Raw genomic sequence first — 11,493 nt, 5'->3', positions numbered from 1 at the left:
GAAGGAAGGAAAGGAAAGGAAGAAATGGAAGGAAGGAAAGAAAGAAGGAAGGAAGGGAAGGAAGGATGGAAGGAAGGAAAGGAAGGAAAGGAAGGGAGGAAGGATGAAAGGAAGGAAGGATGGAAGGAAAGAAAGGAAGGAAAGGAAGGAAGGAAGAATGAAAGGAAAGAAAGAAGGAAGGAAGGATGGAAGGAAGGAAAGAAAGGAGGAAGGATGGAAGGAAGGAAGGAAGGAAAGAAAGAAAGAAGGATGGATGGAAGGAAGGGAAGGAAGGAAGGAAGGATGGATGGAAGGAAGGATGGAAGGAAGGAAGGAAGGAAGAAAGGAAAGGAAGGAAAGGAAGGAAGGAAGGAAAGAAAGAAGGATGGAAGGAAGGAAGGAAGGATGGAAGGAAGAAAGGAAAGGAAAGGAAGGATGGAAGGAAGAAAGGAAAGGAAGGATGGAAGGAAAGGAAGGAAAGGAAGGAAGGAAGGAAGGATGAAAGGAAGGAAAGAAAGAAGGAAGGATGGAAGGAAGGAAGGAAAGAAAGAAGGATGGGAGGAAGGAAAGAAAGGAGGAAGGAAGGATGGAAGGAAGGAAAGAAAGAAGGATGGAAGGAAGGGAAGGATGGATGGAAGGAAGGAAGGAAAGAAAGAAGGAAGGAAGGATGGAAGGACGGAAGGATGGAAGGAAGGATGGAAGGAAAGAAGGATGGAAAGAAGGGATGGGAGGAAGGAACGATGGAAGGAAGGAAGGAAGGAAGGAAGGAAAGAAAGAAAGAAAGAAAGAAGGAAGGGAAGGATGGAAGGAAAGCAAGGAAAGAAAGAAAGCAAGAAGGAAGGAAGGAATGGAAGGATGGAAGGAAGGAAGGATGGAAGGAAGGAAGGAAAGAAGGAAGGAAGGAAAGGAAGGAAGGATGGAAGGAAGGAAAGGAAGGAAAGATGGAAGGAAGGAAGGAAGGAAGGAATGGAAGGAAGGAAGGAAGGAAGGATGGAAGGAAGGAAGGAAAGAAGGAAGGGAAGGAAGGAAGGAAGGAAGGATGGAAGGAAGGAAGGAAGGATGGAAGGAAGGAAAGGAAGGAAAGGAAGGAAGGAAGGAAGGATGGAAGGAAGGAAGGAAGGAAGGAAGGAAGGAAGGAAGGAAGGAAAGAAAGAAAGAAGGAAGGATGGAAGTAAGGGAAGGATGTAAGTAAGGGAAGGAAGGAAGGAAGGAAGGAAAGGAAAGGAATGAAGGATCGAAGGAAGGGAAGGAAGGAAGGAAAGAAAGGAGGAAGGAAGGATGGAAGGAAGGAAAGAAAGAAGGAAGGATGGAAGTAAGGGAAGGATGGAAGTAAGGGAAGGAAGGAAGGATGGAAGGAAGGAAGGAAAGGAAAGGAATGAAGGATCGAAGGAAGGGAAGGAAGGAAGGAAAGAAAGAAGGATGGAAGGAAGGGAAGGATGGAAGGAAGGAAGGAAGGAAGGAAGGAAGGAAGGAAGGAAGGAAGGAAGGAAGGAAAGAAGGAAGGGAAGGAAGGATGGAAGGAAGGAAGGAAGGAAAGAAAGAAAGCAAGAAGGAAGGAAGGAATGGAAGGATGGAAGGATGGAAGGAAGGAAGGATGGAAGGATGGAAGGAAGGAAGGAAAGAAGGAAGGAAGGAAGGAAGGAAAGGAAGGAAGGATGGATGGATGGAAGGAAGGAAGGAAGGAAGGAAGGAAGGAATGAATGAATATGAATGCTACCACAGTAGTCAATAAAGGGTGCCTGTACAGAGAGCATGCACGTGTCCCCAAATTCAAATCCCAACTGACACTGAGCATCCTCTCATTCACTTCAATGGAAAGGCATGTTGGCTTCAGACAGCTCTCTCTCAAAAAATATAAAGGTCACAGCCTAGATTTTGACACCGTATGAATCCTGAGAAAATGCTGAACATTTTAGGCTATTATATGTCCGTGTAGCTTAAAAACTGTAGGCATGGCGACGAGTTAGAAAAAGGGTAAAAATGCAAAATTAGCAGCTCAAAAGGTACAGTGTGGGCCCATACGTTTCAATGGAGAGCGCAGTTGCCAAACAAATCGTCATACAGCGAAAATTATAAGTCACACGGCTTAGATACTTACATTGTACGAATCAGAACAGTTGTGTGAAAGTTTTTATGTATAATACGTGTGTGAGCTTTCAAAACTGTAGGAGTGCCAGCAGTTTACAAAATGTGTAAATATTTTCAAAGCAACAGCTGCCACCACTCTAAAAGCATAATGATACTGAACATTCCACCAGCAGTTTCAATGGCACAAAAATTACTATTAAAAGTTAAATTACTAAAAAACTATAAAAAATATCAAAAATCTGAATACATCCGTTAAAGAGCTAAACATCGTGAACATTTTAAAATTTGAATGAAGTTTCTAGCACAAAGTATGAAGAAGTTATAAAGGTGACAAAAAACGGGGAGAATAATAATAATAAAGAAATAGTGGGAATATCACAAGTTGGGCTAGCTTTTGCAAGCTAGCCCACCTAATAAAGAACTGGATAACAATAGTGTGAATGCTCTAAAGCATTCACACTAATAATAAGAAAAGGTACAAGAACAATGGGTGCCAGCGCTGCGCTGCTTGGCCCCCAATAATAAGAAAAGGTACAAGAACAATGGTGGCCTGCGCAGCTTCGCTGCTTGGCCCCCAATAAGAAAAGGTAGAAACTTAATGGTGGCCTACGCAGCTTCGCTGCTTGGCCCCCAAAAAGGATAATAATAAGAAAAGGTAGAAACATAATGGTGCAAGTACAAGGCTAGACTGACGTGGCGACATGAGACATGTTTGACAAGGGTCAAGGATGGTTCCGAGAATTTCAAAAGTCAGACATATGGTGTAACGGGATTCGATCTCTTTATCTGCTGCTTGCAAGGCCGACATGCTAACCACTGTGCTACGTTGGATTTTGCGAAAGTGAATCACCCTAGTCCACAAGGCATGTTAGCCTTCGCTAACCCTATTAGCTGAATCCCAATCTGAGTCTGAGTCCTGAGCACTTAATTAATGTCAGCTGGAAGGGTCGCTTCCTCTCGGTTGAGGGAGAGGGGGGGGTGTCGTCGTTTAAATTGGCACACAGCGAAAAGTATACATAGCATAGCTCAACTATTTACTTCTTCAGAATCCAGTCAATCATGCAAACATTTCCATGTATAATCTGTCGTTCGGTCTTCAGAAGTGTAGGAGAGGTGACGAGTTAGAAAAATCTGTGTATGATATGTGTATGAGCTGTGAGAATTGGAAGAGGGATGGCAGTTTAGAAAATGTGACTTTTTCCAAAAGGCGCCATTCACCACTCTGAAACTGGTGAAATTGTGCAGAAGACAAAAAGTGTTCCTTGCATTCTGCAATCAAAACAATGAAGTAATAATGAAACCATGGGGTGTTTTGAACTCAGCATGAGCCAGGGAATCCATTGCTACCTAATCTTGAAGATTGGACATACAGTTCAAAAGTTACTGGCATAAACGCAACTCCAACTTTGACACGCTGGTGGCGCTAGAGTGCACGAGATGTCAACATGAGGCTTGGTGACAGATGTCATGGGTGTGTCCTGGATGAGTGTGCCAAATGTGGTTTTGATAGATTAAAACATTACTGAGATATGATCCCAGTTCCTGTTTTGCAGCTTTTCTGCCAATTTTGATTGGCTGTCACGAGCGAACGCAATGGACAATCCAAAATTTCCAACTTTTGTGGACATCGGTCTGTAGATTGTGCATTCTGCGTTTCGTGCAGATTGGTGAAAAAACCTAGGAGGAGATACATTTTAAGTGTTTTACACAAAGTACAAAATGGCGGGAAATCCAATTTGGCGGACAATGATGTCATGAGGTGCGTTCAACTCGGCTTGAACCAAGGATTCGAAAGGTACCTCGTTTTTCAAAATAAGACTTACAGGTCAAAAGTTGTATGCATGAAAGCATTGCCAACTTTGACACGTTGGTGGCGCTAGAGGGTTCGAGCTGTGGACATGGGTCTTGGTCAAAAGACTCAGGGGACTGTACTGAATGAGTGTGCCAATTTTCATAACTTTCTACTATATGCTTCTATGGGCTGCCATAGACTCCAATGGCAGAAGAATAAGAAAAGGTAGAAACTTAATGGTGGCCTACGCAGCTTCGCTGCTTGGCCCCCAATAAGAAAAGGTACAAGAACAATGGAGGCCTTCGCAGCTTCGCTGCTTGGCCCCCAATAAGAAAAGGTAGAAACTTAATGGTGGCCTACGCAGCTTCGCTGCTTGGCCCCCAACTATAGGCTATAGATTGTATATGCTATGTACCTTAAGCTTGTTGAAAGTACAACTATTTACCATTTGCTGTCAGTAAGGATTTTGTACCTTTAAAATTAAACAAAGGTTTACAGTTGTCACCTTTACGACCATTTCTGTATCTTACAGGGTACTTTTCTGACAATTGTACCTTTGGGGTACAGAAATAAACTCATATTTCTCTGTGTGTAAGAAGAAGGTTAGACAGGTAGTACATTGTATAAGCCTCAGGGCTGTCCATAACAAAATGATGTTTAAACCTCAAGAACTGAGTCATGCTGGATCAGCAGCAGCAGGACCATGGCCACCGTCAAGGTCATCAACCTTTAAATGGTTAAATGCAATTAGGCCTATTGAAAGTCGCTTTTGGACAAAAGTGTCTGCTAAATGACTAATGTACAGTAATGTTACCTCCTCTGGCTCCATGATGTCGCCATTTTCCAGGCAGAGGTTGTGCAAGACAGCACACGCAGCGATCACCTCGGCAGCCAAGGGCAACTTCAACTAAAAGCGCAGTTTTGCACTATAAGATTTGGTTCAAATGTAAATTGTGTTACCAAGATAATATATTATGTATTATTACCTCCAGAGCCTTCAGGAAGATCCCCCTCCACCTGGACTTCATCATCCCGAACACTCTCTCCACGACGCATCGAGCTCTGGCATGCAGGGCGTTGAAGCGCTGCCTCACCCGTCCCTGCACTGACTCTCTGTAATGTAATATAATAATTATAAATGTAATACATGCTTTAGGAGGTCAAGATAAAAATAATACACATGATTATGAAAAAACGAGCATAAACAGTTACTGTAAGTAAGTAACAAGAAAAGAAAAAGCAGCAAGCCTTCATGTAAGAATACCTGTACGGCGTGATGAGGGAGATGGGTGCGTTCAGGCAGGGGTAGCCTCCGTCCCCAAGGAGGAACCAGCCCTCCGGCGGGTACTGCCGGTGGACATACATGTCTGAGTTCTTCAGGACACGCGAGTCATGGGCTGATCCCGAGTAGCCAACAAAGATGTTGACGAAGCGACCGTCGTGGTCACACACAGCCTGCAGCTGGATGGAGTGGTAGAGCTTGCGGTTGAAATAGCTCTGCTGCTCTGCCGCTGGTGGAATGAAGCGGACGTGTGTGCCGTCGATGGCTCCGGCCGCACGACTGAAGGCAGGAGATCCGGCCAGGTGGGCAAACCCGGCCCCGACCTCCTCCAGCTCTGCCACCGTGGGGTAGCGTATCACACGGCCTATGATGCGCTGAATCCCTCTGCCCACTCTGTGGACCACATCGCCTCCGACACAACCTGGTACGAGGTTGCACTGGCCAGCCAGTACACAAAGATGAGCACCTGTGTGTGAATGACAAGACGGACCATTGTAAAGCGTGGGTGCTGAGAAAAGCTCTATATAAATGCAATTAATTATTATTAATTATTATTATTAGCACCTCCATGGTCTTGCCCCATCCCTGGAGTTGACCACTCTCCAGGGTAGCCGTGAGGTTGGTCAGAGTCTGTCCGGACAATCTGATGTCCCTCCTGGTGTCACCGCCCTCAAAGTAGGTCCTCAACAGAGGGACGTGGAGGTTCACCTTGGCATAGGGACCTCTGTCTTCTCTGCGGGCCTAGAGAAGGGAACATTTAGGGCGAACTTTAACTCATTTGTGCTGATGGCATATATTTATTTAGCAATATGATACCAGATACATTTGTTCTAAGTTACAGATAATGATGTCTGTAAGTTACAGATATCTGTACAAATCAGGGGGTGCAGTGAAGTAAATGAGGCTGGGATTTTACTATTTTCTAATCACTTGTATTAATCAATGAAGGGAAACAAGGGGAGGTAAACTGCACTTGGCAGAGTTTAACTAGCTAGCTAGGGTTACTATACCATTACATTTGTACAAGGGGTGTAACGCTAGTGTTAGGTGGGTGGGTAGGGTTATGCTAATTGAGTGCATTACGTTAGCTAGCTAGCTAAGGTTAATGTTAATATTTACCTCAGCCTCCAGTAGGACGAGAAGCAATCGCATGATTGCTCCTCTCCTTGCAGCACGAACATGCCGTCTTCTCCTGGCGGCAGCAGCCGCACTCAAAACGGGTGGGAAAGGCAAAATTTTTTGTCAAATGGAAGGAAAAAGGTACCACATTTTACCACATTTTACCGGCACAGGTTCAAGCTGGGTATGACGAAAACAGCTGTACGTAGCTACGCACAACCATCATTACCGGTGGAGACTCGAAGTAGTATACAGTACTACATTTATTTTGCATACTGCATGGAGTAGTAGGTACTATACAGTATGCACTATGCGAGATGCAGTAGGTACTATATAGTGTGCAGTATGCACATTCGGACACAGCCCATCTCTGTTCACTAGAAATCTATGTGAATTGTGGGTATTTTGTAGTGGACTATAAAGTGAATGAAATTAACCGTTGAGAATTCGAACACTACAAAAAAAAATGAAGTGCACTACAGTATATAGAAAATAGGGAACGGTTTCGAACACAGCTTGGGTCTGCTGCACCCAAAGGTGGCTCACACGACTAAATCCTTGTGTGGGTACTGAGGTCGCTGGAAGGTCGCTGTCAGCTCACATCACTGTTTTCACGGACGCATCTCTAGATGGTACAGGTACATTTATAGTGTCCTGCGGGCCGAACTCCCCCCCCAGTTGCTGGTTTGTCACAGCCCGGGGAAGGTGGGTTCACCGCTGTCTAAACAGCGTCTCTCCCAGTGGATTTTGTGAGGGCAAGTCTTATGAGACTGTGGGTCGCCCTCTACCTGGGTCTGTTCGGGAACACACTACAAGGGGCGTGGCCACGTCGATTGCCCTGTTCAATGGTGTGTCTGTGGAAGACATTTGCATGGCGGTGACTTGGTCGTCTACATCTCCTTTTGTCCATTATTATCTTTTATCCATGTCCTCTGTCTCTGTGGTGTTGTCTGTGTTAGGCACAGCCTCCAGCAGGAGTCAGCGTTAGACATGATGTTCCAGGGTGGGACCGTCTGGTGAGTGACGGGGTGAAGCTAGGACGGGCTATGTTACGGTATAACCACTTTCGGTCCAGCTCTCCCCTCATGTACTTCTCCGTGCCCTCAGCTGTGATAAACTGATTGTGGCGGGGTAGGGCCAGTGCTTGGGTTGGGACAACTTTTAGTATGGTCTCACCTTGGAGCACTGGCTTGTGTCCTGGCTGGCCAGTCTTTTGTTACTGGGGCCAGCAAGAGTATATGGTGCGGTTGTGTAGCTCCGCTTATGCCAATAGGAGCTAGCCCTGCAGGGCGGAGCTCCACGAAATAGAACGATGGTTACGCATTGTAACCCTACTTCTATCAGTGGAGCAGAGCCCCACAGGGCGCAGACTTGCTGACCCCACAGTTTGCTCACTGAAAATTTCCGTTTGGAGCAGTTGTGCAGGTGAAGCCCGCTTATACAGTGGTGCACCGGACCTGGTTGGACACAGGTGCATGTATGTTTTTTTTCTTCAGTCAAATGTAGCTGTCTGGGCTTCACAAGCCAAAAGGAGCTAGCCCTGTGGGGCTGCGTTCCACTCATAGAACTATGGTAACAATGCGTAACCATCAATCCATGTTGTGTGTTTTGATAAATTCAGGTGTTTGTGTGTTTTGATAAATTAATATGTGCATTGCAAAGTGCTTAATACAATATGTTTCTTGTTGAATCTTCCTGCAGGGAGCGAACATACTGCTGACAGACAGTGGATATGTCAAACTAGGTATGTAACCACTGTGGCTGTCTCCTCTGCCTGTCTAAATAAGGGCATCTATGCACTGTTGCCCCAAATAAATCAATTACGCTTCTCAGAGTCAATTCAACAACAGATTCCCTCAATGTATGACTTTTTTATTCAATATAAATGGAGAGGGGGGGCTTTAAAGACATTAGCCATGGAGAGTGTCCTTGAGAGCAATAGCTTGTGGGTTGTCAGTTTAACACACTTTAAGGAGTAGTAAAGGGGAAAATCATGTTTAGCCCTGTTTTACGGTTACTTATGATCATATACAATGGTTCAGATCAAAAGATTGACAAAACAAGCACTTTTGAGAAAGTCTGATAATTGCTCTACCACCATTTTGGTCATGCAATGGATGTGCTTTTTTAAATAAAATAAATAGTTCTCTATGCTAAATATTTAAAAAAGCATTTCCAGATGAACTAGAATCTTACTTTATGGCGAATTATATGTCAGAATGCCAACTAACACCTCGGTGAGTTTCTTGTCTTTGAAATCGAGAGTTTAACATGTTTTTGAATGATTTTTCAAGGTGCCCACCCACATCCATTGTATCACCTAAACGGTGGTAGAGCAATTATCAACTTTCTCAAAAGTGCTAGTTTTGTCAACTTCTTGATCTGAACCATTGTATATGATCACAAGTAACCTTAAAACAGGGCTAAACATGATTTTTCACTTTACTACTCCTTTAATAATTGTAATGCTGAACAAACACTCCATTATTATGGCCTATTATTCATAGGGATGGGAATCGGAAACCGGTTCTTGTTGAGAACCGGTTCCCAGTGAATCGATTCCTTGGAATCGTAAGCCAAAATCCTTAATCGATTCCTGTCGTTGTTGTGCATGCGCAATGTCGTCACACGTGCGCTGCCTTGTTTTGTTTTATTAGACCGCGGTATAAGAAGCCAGCAACATGTTGTCTAGGCATAAACGTTCGAAAGTGTGGTTACATTTCACGCGCCAAGATGACAACACGGCCACCTGCAATGCTTTTAAAAACCTATATCATCAAAGGGGGCTGCAGTGTATTTCAAATGCATAGACTTTGTGTGGAACAGAACTTAAAGGATGCAAAAAAGGTTGAATCAACAATTTATTGAGCATGCTAACACATGGGGTCAGAACTTCGGCAATACTAAGGTTCTCATGGAGGGGCTGCAGCTTTTAACCTGGCCACAAGCCAGGAATCACATGACAAACAAATATGCATACAAGGAATGTTCATCAACACCAGATATGGTCACAAAAGATCAACTAGTCTTCTGAATGGTCAAGGTATCAGCTGATCTTTGCCCCCCTTCTTCGGACACGGGGCTCCCTGGGTCCTTCCTGGAATCATGTTACAAGACTGAACTCACTTCAGAGGTGACCATTTGCTATAGACAAAGAATCATGCTGACTCAGGGACAAGACAAATGCCATCTGTTGTAACTCACATGTTAAACTCCTTAAATTAACACAGTTCCAACTAAAGTGAAGTTTATTCATTATTCTAATAAAATGATTACTACATGAGAGTAATACAGACGTGATTAATGTAATACAGTATAAAAATATACTACAGGGGAAATACTACAAATATGCAAAAACATTTGGCCACACAGCATGAGATAACTTTGCAGGAATGTCATGTTTTTGATGCACTCCGGAGTGACGACAGCAGCGCAGCTAACGTTAGTGTAGTCGAAGGTAAACTCCTCCAGAGTCCCTGTCTATTGTGTAAGTGCCATTTGTTTAATTGTGTAAACCAGCTTTCACTATATGAATAATCTCCATTTCCATCCATGTTATTTAGATGATGACGTTCAGAGTCAGGCTGGTGGTAGTCGGTCTGAAAAAATACTGATTTGTTTATGTCAGTTTTATTTTTAGTTCAAGTTGAATACACCTAAAAAACAGCACTGTAATTGGCGTGTTCAAAGTAGTACATATAAAAGAAAATTAATGTTAATAAACCTGTTTGTACTCTTTTTTGCCCAATGAGAATCGATAAGAGAATCGATAAGGAATCGGATCGATAAGCAGAATCGAAAATGGAATCGGAATCGCTAAAATCAATTCCCATCCCTAATTATTCACAGATGAATTGAAATGGGGCCAGTAACCTACTTTTATTTTTTTCTCCCCAATTTGATGAATCATCCCACCGTGGCCAACATGAACAGATTCCCACCCTGCCATGATTGACAAGCTGTTAATTGTAGCTGACTGAGAAAATCACCAGCCTTCACACTGGATGTGTGGTGTCAACTAATTCAAGTCCGTTGGGCTACAGGGCTGGGACAATGACTGGAATAATTGTGTCATTACTAACTGTTCGCATATGAGATCTCTCTATAGCCCCACAGACCAGGCCTGCTATGCCACTATAGTAGTTAATCGTTAATTTGTGTCATGTGGAGCTTCCAGAGACTCAACATTTATTAATGTTGTGCTTGTCACTAAGCATACAAAAAGGTCATGAATGAATCAGCAATGTTAAAAGAGTCTCAGCTTTTCCTCAACCGCGGAGCTGACTGCAAGTTTAAAGCCAAGCACAATATTCATATATGTATGCAGAATATCCATACCTGTAAGCAGACTATTCATATATGTATGCAGAATATTCATATATGTAAGCATAATATTCATATATGTATGCAGAATATTCATATATGTAAGCGGAATGTGCATATATGTAAGCAGACATACTTACATACATAATTCAACGTCTCTTTTCCTTTCTGGGGCAGCTGATTTTGGCGTCTCAGCACAAATTACCATGACGATCGCCAAGAGAAAATCCTTCATCGGAACACCATACTGGTAATGTCCTATCAACACACCATCCTGGTTATGTCCTCGACTCGACTTTATTTATAAAGCATGTTTAAAACGACTAAGATTGACCAAAGTGTGTTGACAGTGTCCTATCAGCACACCATACTGGTAATGTCCTATCAGCACACCATACTGGTAATGTTCTATCAGCACAACATACTGGTAATGTCCTATCAGCACAACATACTGGTAATGTCCTATCAGCACAACATACTGGTAATGTCCTATCAACACATCATACTGGTAATGTCCTATCAGCACACCATACTGGTAATGTCCTATCAACACACCATACTGGCAATGTCCTATCAACACACCATACTGGTAATGTCCTATCAGCACAACATACTGGTGATGTCCTATCAGCACAACATACTGGTAATGTCCTATCAGCACACCATACTGGTAATGTTCTATCAGCACAACATACTGGTAATGTCCTATCAGCACAACATACTGGTAATGTCCTATCAGCACAACATACTGGTAATGTCCTATCAACACATCATACTGGTAATGTCCTATCAGCACACCATACTGGTAATGTCCTATCAACACACCATACTGGCAATGTCCTATCAACACACCATACTGGTAATGTCCTATCAGCACAACATACTGGTGATGTCCTATCAGCACAACATA

General features: G+C 43.4%; 1 protein-coding gene across 3 annotated transcripts in view; it reads left to right on the top strand.

Annotated features, from left to right (window-relative positions):
* The window catches only part of map4k3a (mitogen-activated protein kinase kinase kinase kinase 3a), a 205,930-nt gene that overhangs the window by 101,248 nt on the left and 93,189 nt on the right, over positions 1-11,493 (top strand). For all 3 annotated transcript variants that reach the window (XM_084441509.1, XM_084441508.1, XM_084441510.1), the window contains 2 exons: positions 7,962-8,004; positions 10,761-10,833. In XM_084441509.1, coding sequence (XP_084297635.1) covers positions 7,962-8,004; positions 10,761-10,833 — 116 coding nt within the window. The remainder of the gene's footprint in view (positions 1-7,961; positions 8,005-10,760; positions 10,834-11,493) is intronic.

Source organism: Borostomias antarcticus, assembly GCF_949987555.1.
Source record: "Borostomias antarcticus genome assembly, chromosome: 7".
Lineage (NCBI taxonomy): Eukaryota > Metazoa > Chordata > Actinopteri > Stomiiformes > Stomiidae > Borostomias > Borostomias antarcticus.
Note: the sequence above shows the minus strand (reverse complement) of the source record. Positions and strands in the feature narration are given on the sequence as shown.